The sequence below is a fragment of the Castor canadensis genome, chromosome 8, assembly GCF_047511655.1.
Source record: "Castor canadensis chromosome 8, mCasCan1.hap1v2, whole genome shotgun sequence".
Taxonomy (NCBI): Eukaryota; Metazoa; Chordata; class Mammalia; order Rodentia; family Castoridae; genus Castor; species Castor canadensis.
In genome coordinates, this window is record NC_133393.1 from 30,013,140 (window position 1) to 30,028,886 (window position 15,747).

The window sequence follows — 15,747 nt, forward strand, 5'->3', positions numbered from 1 at the left end:
CTACTGTGGGAGGAGGGACCTTGAGATTTACAGCCAATGAACTTGCTCATCTCTTTTGCACTCAGCTTGTCCTGAAAGGAGGGGAGAATATAGGAAAAACTGCCTTCTTTTAAAGCAGAAAACAGAATGACAAATTAATTACCCACATAATCCCTGCCACTCCAGAAGAGAATATCCAGAAGCAAGAAGCCCACAGAAAGTCATCTGACACACTGTCTTCTCCATGGCAAAATCAGAGTAAAAGTACTTTCACCAATCAAGATAGAATTTATTACTGAATGGAAAAAACAAAAAAACAGATAACCATGTTTAATTAAGACCTTGTCACATTTATAACTGCAAGTGTAATGGGCATTGTTTTTGAAGTTCTTCTTTTGTTAGAAAAAAGTTTTTCTTCCCTAATCCTTTTTCAAGGTTTTCAGCCATGATCCTATAGGAATATAGCTCAATATGTATGACTGGTGTTGCTAATTCTTGCTAATTTTGTCTATTCCTAAGCCCTAATTTCACTCTTTGAGACTCTTTGTTGTAGCTTAGTTAGTATTTTAAAGTTTTTAATCTCAGGTTCAGATGGTGCACTTTCAGATCACAAAGATAGTTGCTCAATTTGACAACTTTTAATGTAAACTTTAAGAGTTTGATTTAGTTTAGTTTTTTCACATTTTTTTATTCACTCAGACCTTCTTTCTCAAGAGTTTTTAAAATATCTACTTATCTCTGGGGAGAGACCTGGAATTGGCTGGGGGTGGGGTGGAGGTGGGAGGGCAAACAGTCCAGAAGAATGTCCCCAGAGCACTGAACATCTTCCTCTCTGGAGACTGAACATTTTGACTCTGCTCATGGAGTCTGTACATCCGGAGACCAATAAAATGACCCCAAGGTGCTGTTAGAATGAAAGACACAGAATCGATACTTGGGAAAACAGCTCAACACAGCACAGGGTTTATTATTCAGGAAGAAGTCCTCTGGAGGGAGTCCCCAGCAAGAAAGCTGGAGCCACAGCTGCTTACAGACTGGAGTAGATATAGGAGGTGGGTGGAAAAGTTCCTGGAAGCTCACTGTGCAGCAAAATCCTTAACGGCCCTCTGATCCTCCGAGATTGACTTAAGAGTGGGTCATTTATACTAGACCAGGTGGGGAGTTTCTAGTAAATGGCTAAAGGTAAATGCTTATTTTTCTTTGGGTCAGGTTGGAGGGTTTCTAGTAAGTTACCTTCAAGGAGGAGAAGGTTCAGTTCTAATATGGCTTCCTTTTGTTAACCCTAACAAGTGCAATGTGCCTCTGTCCACAATTGGGCTGTGGCCATTGAGTCATTAGACAATGGTTCTGTACTACTACAGTGGAGTCAGAATACGGGTGTTGTAATAAGGAGATTGAGACAGAGAAAGTAGAAAAATCAGTGCCATATGCATTCTTAACACAGACACCACCATGAGAACCTTGGACTCCATCCCTCCTCTGAGGAGTTACATGAAGGGTTCTCAGGATTGTTTTTCTGACAGTCAGGAAGCGGGAGCCTTTATCCACCCATTGGGTTCCCCTTTATGTTCCCACCTGAGGTGTTAATTCCCCCTCACTTTCTGTCTGTCTGACTGTTAATCACAATGTTTTCACGGTTTCAGAAAAAAAAAAGTCCCAATGAAGAAAGTCACATAGGAAAAGACGGCTCTGAACAAAGTATAGGGTTTACTTAAGGACTCAAGGGCCAAAATGACTTTGGCATTGTATAGCACCAAAGAAAGCCACTGTGCACGGAAGATAGGATGCAAGAAGGCTATTGTTTATTAATCCAATAGATGTGTATGAGTCTAGAATTTGCCCTATGGGCCATGTGGAACAGTTTGGAATTCATCTAAGGACACTTTTTGTACCCACTCAGTCTGTTTATGTTCCTCTGTGTCCCTCCACTGCTGTCTCTGTCATTCCTGTTCTGTCCTGTCTGTATCTCTGTTCTTCTCTTGCCATACTCCATACTCCTCACATAGCTGACCCTGCACGCAATTACAGGGAGAAGGAGATGTCACCAATGTCTAAGGAAGGGCACTCCAGGGGAAGCTCCTCTTTTGCTGTCTTACTAAACATATACCAGATGCTACCCACTGGCTCTGTATGCCGGTGAGGGGGTTTCCTAGAATGGACAAGTGAGAAGTCTAGCTGGGAGGGAATGGGGGCCCTGCCACAAGTTCCCTGTGGTCTTTCATGAATCTCACTCAGAATATTAGTAAGGTAGAGCTTTTCAAGATCAAACACTGCCCCCTTGAGGTAGAATAGTGGAAGCTGAAGGGGCTGCACTACACTCCTAATGTTACCATGAACAGAACACTTAATAATTACTTTAAGCTTTTTCTTTTGAAAATAGATGCCAGGCAGTGTGATCTATATCATCTAGTATATAAACTATTTTTAATAGTTTATTTTAATTTGTTGAAATCTAATTAAAGGAAAGTTAGCAGTCTAATTATACCATACCATGTGGTCTCACACAGAATAGAGACTCTGGTTTCCTCATGGAAAAAAATAACCAAAAAGAAATAAGAGTAAGGAACAGATTGGAAGGATATATTGAGCAATTCAAAAAGCACTGGATTCCAAAGTTTTTGGGAATAACACTCAAAAAGGATTCAATTTTTAACCTACATGACACAATTTTGTCTTTTTCTGACCTGTTCTTTGCTTTTCATTAACTTTTTTTTTTGAGACAGGGTCCTGGTATGTAGCCCATTCTGGCCTAGAACTCAAAATCATTCCAGGATCACAAGTTTGATATATAAACATCCTGCAAAGAAATAAAGATTATACCTTGACACCCAACAATCTCTTCTGTACCAAACTCAGGTTGAGGAGATTGACCCCAGATAGATAGCAAGTTCCTTGGTATTGATAAGACTCTGTATGCTATGGAAAACCCCACAACTCTTGCTTTTGTTCATTCCTTTCCATATAATCTCAAGGTCTCCATTGTCATGCTGAGGACAGCCCTTAGACTTGTCCTCCTTATGTGGCACACTGAAATTGAAATTCTTTCTCATGTCTCACCATTGCCTTCTCTGTTTGTTTTTCTTTTGGAGGGCTAGTGGCCCATAGTAGGACATTAGGACCCCTGGAAATAGGCTGTAAACTAGAATAATCAAAGACACATTAACCAGAAAGGCAAGTAGAAATTTATTAATATATATGTCATACATACACCACATGATACTCAAAAGATATACAATGGAAAAAAAGTGGTTATAACTTGGGCATAGGTACCACTTTAACAAAAGAAGTGACAAGGCAAGAAAAAAAAGACTTTGAGTTGCTAGGGTTGAGGATTCTGCAAAGGCAAATATATAGGAAAGCTACTGATACACAAACAGAAGTTGTTAAAAGGTTTGGTATGAAGTTTTCTTTGGTACTGTGTCTAAGACAAGAGTCTCTGGTAGAGAATAGAAAGGGATACCTTACAAATTGATGTCCTGCATTTAGGAAAAGATAGATGGAGAGGGAAGAAAGTTATTCTTGTATTTGATCTTTCTCAATTTCTTTCCTTCACAACAATCCTTAGTATACAACGGCACATTTTAGGGTAGCATATTCTGCTACCCTTCAACTGTTACTGACAACCAGCCTTCATCCACCTGATTAAGAAAGCTTCTGACTCTGGGGAGCTTGGGCAATAGTGTAACATCTTCTAGGTCTTCCTCTGGGCAAGCATGCCTCTGACATCCACAAACAACTTTTGCTTTATTTCCCTTACCCTTAGAGAGATGAAGTCAGAGAACCTCAACAAATATCAGCAATCAACAATTTCCATATCAACAATAAATTTTCATAATTTTGTGACTCTGGTGGTGATCATTCAGGTCCTTTTTGGGTGACTTAACTATGTTCCTGTAATTTGCCCACTCATGGTATGACCACGTAGACTTGACTGGAAATTGCATTGATAATAAACTCCTATAAAGAATTAAGAACTATTTGATTATATCAGAGTTATAATAAAGATTGTTGATGATCATTCCAGCAATGAGACTCTGATATTTTAAAATATTTTAAAGTAACTGTCTCTAGTACAGTCCAAGAAAATATCAACTTTCTTTCTTTCCAGAATTAGTACCATACTAAAACTCATTTTTACTCAAAATCCACTTTAACCATTTAAGCCATCTCATCACTCACTCATTACTTGGTCGTTTCCCAGGCAGCGCTCACTAAGTCTGGCTGCCTCAGGTCTGCATTTCATATTATTGATCAACACGTCATTGATTGGAAGAGCTCTAAAATTTTTGTTTTCCTGCCCTTTTCTGCAGTTGGTAGATGATCATTACTTCCTTTCATTCCCCAAACAAGTTCAAATGGCATCAAAGAAATTGGGAGAATCCAGACCTCTAGACTTTAGTGCTACCCTCCTCATCATCCAAGGACAACTGAAAATCAAACCTTGAACCCAATGAAGAAGGATGCAGAACAGTGTATGGTCATTATCTTATCTTGCTAAACCCTCACTGAGGCTATCTGCAAGATTTTTACAGTTTTTATATTCATTAATTCAATGCACATTTATTAAATAGCGATTAAAGCCCCAAGATTGTTCTAGTACTGGAAGAATAGTAGTGAAGAAAATGGACCAAATTTCTGCCTTCACAGGATTTCCATGCTCTTAAAACAAGGAGACATTGCTCCTTTCCTTACACATCAGGAAGAGGCAGGAACAAAGAAGAATGCTGATAAACCTGGAAAAAGGGCAGGAGAGTATCAGAGAAGGAAGCCTTTGGGAAGGTGAAGATGTGGCAGCCAGCACTCATGTTGTAAAAGGATACAAGTCCGGCCTCATAGTCTATAAAAACTCCCACAACCAGGGGCTGCTCACTCAAATGAAGGGAAGTCAGCGGAGAGGTAAGTGCTACATACTTGTTCTTTTTGCACAGCCTGATGGTCCAGAATCCAAACTCAGGCTTCTGCTTCATGTCAGTGCCTCTCTGCACATTTTCCCTACAGACTCCCAAATCCCAACCAGTTCCTTCTCCAACATCCACTTCAAAGAAGTGTCTTCCTGAGGTGAAGCCCTTAGAGCCCAGGACACAGGGGAAGGCAGTAAATCTCTTGGAGGAAGCCTCGAGATTCTCCTGGGAGTATCCAGGAGTCACTTGTCTCCGATCCTCAGCCAGAAATAGGCCAGAATGTGCAGTACTTGGATCCAGAGTCACACTGACTGCAAAACAACCACAGAAAATCAGCAAACAACTAAGCAGCCTTTTTGATGATGTGAATGCAATTTATTGTAATACAAGCAGCCTGTGTTGAAATCAAGCTTTGTTTCTTACTAGCTATGTGAACCAACTATAAAGTGAAAATCATTCTATTTATTGCAGACAATGGTGGGGAGAATTGAACAACTAATGTTTGCCTCATGCCTCATTCCTAGGACATTGCAGGTGCTACTGCAATGCCCTAGGACATTACTAGGTGGTAGTAATGATATCTTCAGTGCCTTATGTTCATCATCAGCATTCAGAGATAGCAAGGGCCAGAGTTGATCAGGTTCCTGTCCTATACAAAGTTCTTCTAGAATGTAAGACTTCTAAGAATCATGAACTTGTGGGGCAGAATGCAGACCTTCTCCATCTCCATTTGATAGCACACACACAAATAGTAAAAAATTTTGGACAGTATAGTGTAATAAAAAATTAAATTTAAATATACATTTACACATATTCTATATGTATAATATCCTATCCACATTTCACATGTGTGTTTATGATATAACATACATATATTATATATTATATGTATACATTTTATAATATATAAATACAAAGTCAATCTCTTATCTATTAACACATTGTATATTATTTATGATGCATAATAATTATATAAAAACACATAGCTCCTGTATATTTTATATTTATATACATATGTATATGCACTATCATTGAATATAGCTGATTCACAGATAAAATTCAATGCCCACAGATGATTGAGTTCTTTAAAAAGAAAAGCACCTTAAAGGAAAATATGTCTACCTAAATTTAAAAACTACTTCGCTTAAAATAGAATGAAAGTATAAGATGCCATTTATATGCAGGAGATATTACTGGCTACAACAAGCTTCCAGCAAATAGTAAAGAGAGAATGAAATAAAATTTAAACTCACAGTAAATCATGGGAATACCACAAAACCCTGAAGGGATAATGGGAGAAAAAAACCAAAGAAACAAACAACAAAAAAAAATCTCTAGTGAAACTGTAGTACATTAAATTATGTTGGTATTAGTTATTATTTAAATTCATTATATAGGTAAATTATCCAGTATGAAAAAAAAACCAAGGAGATGTGGAAGAGTGGGAAGTCTTATGTTACTGGCAAGGTATTAGCAGGTGCAATTTCAACATCTTTAGTAGCTAGTGAAATTAGCATGTGCATCCCTCATATCCACATTTTCATTTCAGACCTGGTACTCTAGCATATGTGTCCACCTATCTGGGTCTAAGGCAGAGTCCTGCATCAATATTTTTGCAGCAAAACGTACATTCAAAGTAAGGCAATAAAGGAAGACTTCAAATAGTCTCATATCAGTGCACTTCACATTTGCCCACTGTGGAAGACAGATACTAGGGTAGTCTTCCATGGTTCCTGTCTCTTTTACTCACCTTTGTGAAATTCCTATCCTTTAAGTAGGATTCTCAGGTCTGAGAATTGCTTTTGACCAAAAGAATATAGGGAAGGTGATGGGATGTTACTCCTATGATTTTGTGTCATTATTTAAGATTCCATCTTACTAGCAGATTTGGAATTATGTCTCTATCTCCTGACCTCCCTTGGAAGAAATAATTGGCTGGAACATATAGCTAATGAGTGGTTATAAACTGAGAGTAGGCTCCAGTCAACAGTTAACATGAAGCCAGGACCTAAGTCCTGCAACCTTTAGGACTTTATTCCTTCATTCCACCTCTGGGAATGAGTTCTGGCAGCAATCAAAGTGACCTTAGAAATAGTTTCTTCCCTAGACTATCCTCCAGAAGATAATGCAGACTGGACAACACCTTAACCAAAGCCATCAGAGGATCTATCCAATCTCTGTGCCAGATTTCTGACTCACAAAAATTGTGAGTTGAAACAATACAAACATTTTTTTGGTGTAAGTCACTAAAAAAATGCTTATAGATAACTAATGGAGCCATCAAATGATTTCAGGTTAAGTCAATTTTATAGCCAAATGAATCATGATAAAACTTTCTGCTTCGGCCAGGCATGGGTAGCTCACACCTGTAATCCTTAGCCACTCCAGAGGCAGAGATCAAGTGGATCAGAGTTTGAGACCCTATCTCAAAAATACCCAACACAAAAAAGGGCTGTGGAGTGGCTCAAGTGGTAGAGCACCTGCTTAGTAAGCATGAGGCCCAGAGTTCAAACCCTGGTACTGCAAACCAAAACAAAACTTTCTGTTTTAATCTATGTGTGGTGGTGCAAGCCTGTTATTCCCAGTTTTCAGAAAGTTGGGGTAGAAGGCATCCCAGTTCAAGGCATAGCAAAACCCTGTCTGAAAACAAAAAAGAAAAGAAGAAAGGGGAAAAAAGTTCCCAAATGACTCCACTTACAGAGTTTTTAAACTGAAATTATGGATAAGAAATTGTGGAAACATGGCAAGCACTGATTAACACAATCAATGGAGGAGGAAGTTTGAGCTTTGAAAACAGTGAAATTAGTTTTTTATGGTTCTAACATTTACGTGCACTACGTAGGTCAAGTTCCTAAAATTATTTGAAACATAGTCAATAATAATCAACTACCTTGCTTACATATCACTAAGAAATAGAAATATTCACAATAAACACTACAATCAGATCTGGTACCAGAATGTGTCCCAGGTCATGTGACAGCTACTGAGCTAGCACCTTACACGTGATAATTTTCATGATAACTCAATGTCGCCATTGAACTGTTAATATACTCATTTGTCAGACAGGAGCCTGAGTGACTGATATTGCCTGCAGTAAAATGGAAAAACCAAGCTGAAGTAGGAACTAGAAGGGTCTGCAGAGATGACCAGTACCCTCAGCATACTAAACACAAAGGGAGAATGCCATAACTCCACAAAGATAAGTAAACAAGCTCTGACTATGAGCCTGACCAGGATAGATGGTGACCTTGGGTGCTGCTTAAGGTCCCTTCCATCCATAGCATTTTAAGGATTCTTGAGTTCACATACCTTGATAGCGTCTTAATGTTTTCTTCACATCAAAGTAAAGCTCAGAGACATTACAGGTAGTATGAATCTCCAAGGCAATGTTCTCAGGTGTTTCCAGCTTCACAGTCAAACTCCTAGAAGAAGCAGAGGTCAGAGATTTCCTCTGTGCCACATTTCATTCAACTCCCTATGTCCTCAGCCCTCCCTTACAACATTCACTCAGGACTTACTTGCTTAAAGTGTGTTTCACATCCTATTAAGAACAAAAACAAAAGGTGAGTATGTTAGAATTAGTATTTCATAGTTTTGGGAAAGGAGATGTTCTCTATAAACATTTCTCTTAAAGAAGGAGAGAGACCCATGCCTTTCATATGGATGGACACTCAGATGGAATGATTCCCAACCTAGCCTCTGGCAGACTCAGCAGGGTCTGAAGATTTCGGGGAACTGTAATGTCTGCAATGGCATCAGCCTGGCGCTGATTGGGAAGAAGACCACAAGCTTTGTTCATCCTTCCTCTGGTAAGACCTGCTTCCAGGGACCGATTCCTTAAGAGTGAGCCTAGATTAGAGATTAGAATCACACAGCTCTTTAGTGGTGAATCCACACACAGCTCACGACAATGAGCTGCTAACGTGTGTAGAGGGCATTACAGGGTAGTGGAGCATTAGATATGCTACACTCTCAACCAGCCCCATTAGTGCAGCCAGAATTAAGAGCTTCAACTGCTTATTTTGATGGGATCCATCCTTCATACATTTGCAAGAAAGCTGTAGAGCCTAGCTCTACAAGAAAATCAAGGAAAGATTATCACTTGTGTTGGCTGAAGTCGTCACTTGGAAGTGAAAGAGTGAGTCTTCTAGTGAGGGATCTGAGTACATGTGCCAAGGGGAAGTGCTGGTGGATGTTATCGCATGGTTCCATTTGGCTGCTCTATGTTCACCCTGAGGAAGTATATTTGTATAATGTATCTATTATCCTACAGACTAGTGGAAGCCATCCTGATGAAACTGATGTATAATGTAAAAGAAACATTACCCTAAATTCCCTGCATTACTGAGTCTCTTTTTAGTGAAGGGAGGCCTGGCCAATCCTCCCATGCTTCCTTACCATTCTTCTTTTACCAACTCAGTAACATACTTCCTCTCCCTGCTCCAAGCCCATAGCCTCACCTGTAGCAAGTTCTGGACTGAACCCTGACATTTTGCCTCCAGTTCCAGGATATGGTTGCTGAGTTCATTGCTCTTCTGCTCCAGATTGGCCTCACTGGCCTTTATTCTCCTCAGCATCTGCTCTTCTTCTTTCTCCAGCCTCCAGAGGTAACACTTCTCCTCCTCATGCAGAAATGTCTGGAGATTCTTGAATTCAGACTTGATGTGTTGCCTCTGAATCTCTATCACATCCTAGAATCAGGAATGAATGGTCAGAATGTAGAACACATCAAAGGTTCATCTTTGGATGCAAAGATGAACAAAATGTGGCTTATAGAGAAATGGAATATTACTTGATTTTAAGAAAGAATGAAAATTTGACCCTTGCTATGACAAGGATGAACCTTGACAACATTGTGCTAAGTGAAAAAAGACAGAAACCAGAGGACAAGTATTGTAAGTACTGACTTATATAAAATACCAGTGATTGTTAAATTCATAGACACAGAAAGCTGAACAGTGCTTGTAGAAATGGGGGAGAATGGGAGCATAGGGAGTCTGTGTTTAATGGGAGCAGTTTCAGTTTCATTTAGGAAGAAAAAATGTACTGATTTATTCAACAGGAAAATACTTAGTGCCCTGAACTGTAAATATAAAATGTTTAAAATGGCAAATTTTATGTTATATATACTTTACCAGACACTGAAAAGAAAACTGCATGATCAGGTACTGTGACTTAATTTTCCAATGAGTCACACTGACTGGAAGAAAGTCTCACGTTTTGTGCTGTCACTCACATGTGGGTGATTATCCCTGAGTGTATATGGCCACTTGATTAATTTCAAGATCTGGGAGGAAGGTGGGTCTGGAGTAATAGATAATTTAATAATGGAACTAGAGCTAGGTTTTAGTATTTGATCACTTACAATGATTAAAATGAATTTTCAGCCCACTTTGGTGGCTCATGCCTGTAATTTCAGCACTGTGGAGGTGAGACAGGAGAATTACAAGTTTGAGGGCAGCCTGGGCTATATTGCAAGATAATGCATCTCTTACAAAAACACACATTTGTTACAACAGCTTCAATTTTGTATGAATTTTCATTTGGTATATAAGAAGTTGTCTCTGAGTCAACTCAGAATTTCTTAAAGCTTATAAAGAATAACACTAAGAGTGGGTTTTAAGGCAAACAGAATGATATGAAGATCTTTGATTCTTGACAGAGGGGCATATTTCGTGGCAGATTTTGGTTATAGTTAACTGAGAAATAGTCATCTACTAACCTAGAGTCATCGTAATCAATTCTATGTATAAGATAACCAAAGCAAAATGAAGTATCTTATTGAACTGAAATTTCCTTTGAGAAGATTTAGAACTACCATTTTCAGGAGTGTTTTCTAAATTCATGCAAATGGCTATTGATTTAGGAAGAAGAAGAATCTTCATGTAGGAGACAGGTACAGTTTTAGCCTTTATATTTTTGGACTTTTTCATATTTTAGTTATAATCAAGCTATTCTTTATAACTCCAGATCCCAAAGGAAGGGGAGAAAAGTCAGAGCATCTCTGGAAGATCGAGTTTGAACATCCACACCTAAAAGCAGACAGAGGTTGCAAACAACCCCTGCAAGAGGTAGAATGGCTCACTGGCCTGTGGAACTTGATTGCAAGCTAATGGCTTGCATAAATATTTTCACAAAGGAATATATCTCTAATAATGGGGAAACTGGTCTAGAGTCTACAGTTGCAAGTGGGTAAGTTTTTGGACCAATTATGATGTTCCTTGTGAATCAAGTAGGTTTATTTGTGAAAAATCATGAGATTCCCATGAATCTCCAACCTGGAGTGTCTATGCTTTCTTAATGCTCTTAAAGTTTAGTTTCTGACCCTGTAAGGGTAAGAATCAGACTCTGCAGTGTGCTATATGTAACAAAGTAAGAAGGCTGATACTTGCATATCACATTCATTCATTTAAATTGTGAAACTCAGTAAAGCTAGTTCTAGGGAATTAGACACACCAGTTCTGCTTCTTCTATCTGAGTTATCAAGGACCCCAGTCATTATATATTGGAAGAGCGAAGGGCTTGATGATGAAATCCCATGAATGTGAATAAATATGTCATAAAAACAATGGTTTCTTCGTTGGGTTTCATCTGGCATAGTGAGAACCAACCATCACTGTGCTTTGTTCCAGTTATCCTCCAACCCTAACCTCTAGAATGAAAAATAGCTTGAGATCGATGAGCTCAGATTCATACCTTCAAGTCAGTTATTTTCTTTGTCATGAACATCTTGTAATTCATACATTTCTCTTGAAGTTCACTTAATTTTGTGACAGCACTCTGGAGCTGTTCCTAAAGGAAAAAATGGGTGAGTAATGTTTATGTGATTAAATTCTGCATTAGCAGAATTTTTAGCAGAATATTAGCAGAATATTTATTGAATTCTTAATAAATGTCCAGGGAGAATGCTGAGGGCTATATGTGTGGTAACAAATCAAACACCTTTGCAACCCTGACCAGGTAGTAGAATGTTTAACATCATTTCTGCACTGTAGAAAATGAGGCTTAGGAAAGGATCAAGTTAGTTTTTCTCAAGAACTAGGAGTGGAAATGGTTGTCTAAAATCATCTGATGACCAAGTCCCTGAGCCATATCGATGATGACAGACTTCTCAGGATAAAAATGCACATAGCATATGATAATTCTCTAAAAGAAGATTTTTATAAAATTGATTAGGTGTTGAACAAAACACAACCAACAGTGGGGGATATGGAATACATTGAATATTGTAGATATGGGTGAGTCAGAAATAAAAGACCAGTTAAATTTTTTAGAAACAGTTCATAGAAAAAAGTATTCCTGATATGTTTTAAAGAATGGCATCAAATAAACAATTAGAAAGAACTTAATATCCTTGTCAACTTTTTTGGTTATTTCTTCAAATTATTAATCATATTTTTGTTTAAAGCAATTTGAATCTTACTCAAATTGCATATTGTGGTATAAGCTAAGACAGTTGACTGCTGTTCCCTATAAATCCTACAAATATTCTCATTTCTTCTCACAGGGTCTCAAGAAAGTGATTAAATCACTTACATAAGTGATTTAAAAAGTACTTGACTGCCCCTGCTATATGCCAAGTGCTAGTCTAAGATTTACTTATTTGATGTCCTAAAAGCTTATAAAACTCCTGGGTATGTGTGTTAAGAAGACTGGAGACTGCTATTTTGCCCATTTACAGATGGAGAATCCAAAGTATGAAAACATTAAGCACCAGAGTTAAGACTTCATCCTCAGTAGTCTGGGTCTGGGGCTTATAACCATTACCCTGTGCTGCTCCTTTTCTTACTACTTGGTGGGAAGTAATGCAAATGGAAGCATTCCCATTACAGTTATTAACTACTATGTGGAGTCAAAGGCTGAGTGGCAATCAGGATTGCTATGTCTTTATGAAGGACTTGGGGCCTTCACATGATACAATGTACACTTGTGGAGGATAGAACAAGAAGCCCCACCCTGAGCTCATCTTCCTCAAATCTAGCAGGGCAGAGGGGAAATGAGGCAGCAGGACGATGCCTGCTCCTTCATCTGCCACTCAAAGACCTTTCTTATAGGTTCTCATCAAGAAACTCACTGGTTGCCCAAAAGCTTCACCATCCACAACCTCTCACTTGCAAATCTTTGAATCTTCTTCTGGAATCTTGCTTTCAATTGCTCCCTCCCTCTTTCATAGGGCTAATTTGAATTTTGCTCTTTGTAATTTTTTTCTTTAGCAGTGCCAGTGATCTTTCCAATGTCACTGACCCTTCACTCCCCAAATGAAAATCCTCCCAGGGCAGGTACCATTCTGAGCTATGAATAAGACTAAAATCTGATATCAAGGTTCTGGATCTCACTTTCTTTCCCATATCATCATCTGCTTTTCCTCTACACACTCCAATTTTCTTGGTCATGGTGAGTCAGGAGGCTCCCAAGGTTGTATCCTTCTATGGGCAGGTCCCTCTGCCAGGAATGCCCTATAGGTGGGGAATTTTTATGTGTCCTTTAGGAATTAGCTCCAGGATCAACCAATCCAAATTTGATACCCCTCCCAACACCATGGAGTTATAGGCAGTCATTTCTCTGGTTTTCCCTCTACTAGACCACAGGATACCTAAAAATAGGAGTTATTTCTCCCCCATGCTTTCAGATCCTACCATGGGTTTTGTATATTTTGTATCTGAAATGACACACAGAACACAGCTAGAAAACATGTAAGGTGTTGGTTTGAGAGCAACATGTTCTAGGGCAGGGAGAATTTCATCATGATATATAGGAAAGGGACAAGTGTCTGACCACTGAATGTCAGGAAAAGCACTTTGGATACAAGCAAAGACATATCACATCCTAATTTTCATCACAAACTATTTCACATGAGAAAGGTTGTATTTCAGGAACATAACCCTGGGCTTCAAGATCAAAACTCTCAGATCTTGCAAATAGTATAAAAGTGGGTGCTTTCTGAGGCTGTGGACCTGCACACTCACCTTGTAACCCTGATAAGCGTCTTCCACAAGAGCTGTGGCATGCCCTTTGTGTTGTGCTCGCTCACAGCGCCAGCAGATGAGCTGGCCTTCATCTTCACAGAACAGGTGGAGTTGCTCTCCATGTTCCTCACACAGCATCTCATGGTCTGTCTCATCCATCCTCTTAATCACTTCAACTATGTTTTCCATATCTCTGTTGTAGCTGAGATGTTTTGTAGTAAATCTGTGCTGGCACAGAGGACAGTTGAATATCTTTAGCCCTTCTTGCCATTGGCTTAGCTTTTTACAGATGTCCATTATACATGATTGGCAGAAGCTATGTCCACACCTGATACTCATTGGGTGAGTCATCAGGTTGAAGCAGATGGAGCAGGTGGCTATCTCTCGTATATTCTTCATGTTAGCAGCTGAGGCCATGGCTTTTCTTGAAAAGTTCTAATATTGATCTGGAGGAAGAGATGAAGCAGGTAGATTTTATCCCAGTAATGGAAATATACCTCACCTGAGCCTTTGGGTAATGAGCTTGTTGATACTGATCTCCACAGGTCTTGTGTCCTCTCCCTAGGAAAATGAAACAGACTGGCATTTAGAAGATATATAAATATCTAGATATGTTGTCAATATGATGTCTGATATCATGTGTGGTTTTTCATTTCCTTTAATGAAATTCAATAAAATTTAAAATCCAATTTCTCAGTCCTACTGGCTACATTTCATTTGTTTCATTGCTACATGCAGCTGGTGGCTACATGACAGCCCCCACATAGAACATTCTCTTGGGCCAAGTGCTGAGAGAGATGGAGAAGCAAGGATTTCTTACAGATGTTGAAGCAAAAACAAAGATTCAGTAAGATAGTGTGTAACTTAATCCTATTCTAGTGGACTCAACAATAATTAGCTATGAATGATTCCAGTGAAACAACCAAATTTGATTCCACCTTGACACTGAGCCTCCCCCAAACCCACATAGATTACAAGACATCAGGTTATAAAGTCTCAGTGGTGACCCAACCACTGAGATGGTTAATGTAGCAAAGCCTAACAGAAGACTGATTTATTCTTCTTGTGCCTCATCCCTAAACTGAGGGAAAGAGATTTGGAAAGAGAACTGGGAAGGGAGACTGGTCCTAGTGAGCAGTTTTTCCTAGAAATAGAGCTCCTGAAGAACTAGGGAGTTTTATTTCTCTTCTGTAGGGCTGGACCTAGCTCCTAGGACAAGTGCAGGTTGTTGGAACACAAGGAATTGTTATTGCCCAAGATATTGGGAAGGTGGAAAGGAGGTAGGAAAGGCCAGGCCTTTTTGATTTTGCAGTGCTGGATCCCCCTTGTGTCTACCATTTAAGGCTTGACAACTAGAGGCAGTGGAGGAGTGACCAGGAACAATGTTTACCCTGGCCTCCTGTGGTATCTGCTTCTGAGAACCCATCCTTATTCTCCCCACATGCCCACTCCACCAGGACTGTTTTTCTGGGAAAAGAAAAGAATATGGGGAAAGTTTGGATAGTGATTTTTCCTTTAAATGGCAGTGCCTAGAACTGAAGACAGGAATTTAAGTAATGTTACCAGGTAGGCGGTTTTCCTTGTGGAGACACAAAGGACTTTTCTAGAGCCTTTGCTCCCTGGCAGATCATTTCCAAGGATACAATAGGACACTCTCTGCCAGTGAGCAATGCTCCTGGGGACAAGACCCTCTCCTTCTTTTGAGGCCCCAGGCTGTCTGTCCTGGGCCTCATTTACCTTATGTTCTGGATCTTCAGAGATTTGGTATGAAGTCTGGTGAAAGCAAGAGCAGACAAAAGATGAAAGCTGTAAGACAAAGTTCTGAGCATTTCCAGAGTAGGGGGCAGGGCTCTGCAATCAGGAAATACACTCCCCACCCCTTCCCCACCCCACATTCACAT

General features: G+C 39.4%; 1 protein-coding gene across 2 annotated transcripts; it reads right to left on the minus strand.

The window, feature by feature from the left end:
- Positions 1–3,148: 3,148 nt before the first annotated feature.
- On the minus strand, positions 3,149–15,699 carry LOC109677016 (E3 ubiquitin-protein ligase TRIM38-like). 2 transcript variants are annotated; one of them, XM_074082718.1, is made up of 7 exons: positions 15,584–15,699; positions 13,847–14,407; positions 11,577–11,672; positions 9,341–9,571; positions 8,399–8,421; positions 8,190–8,302; positions 3,149–5,191 (listed from the first exon to the last, which is right to left on the minus strand). In XM_074082718.1, exons 2-7 carry the CDS (start codon positions 14,261–14,263, stop codon positions 4,668–4,670), a joined length of 1,404 nt encoding a protein of 467 aa, XP_073938819.1. In that variant the 5' UTR covers positions 14,264–14,407; positions 15,584–15,699; the 3' UTR covers positions 3,149–4,667. The 2 variants fall into 2 exon arrangements, with proteins under 2 accessions (XP_073938819.1, XP_020008785.2); XM_020153196.2 differs by having other exon boundaries at positions 13,847–14,292; positions 15,584–15,697.
- Positions 15,700–15,747: the final 48 nt, after the last annotated feature.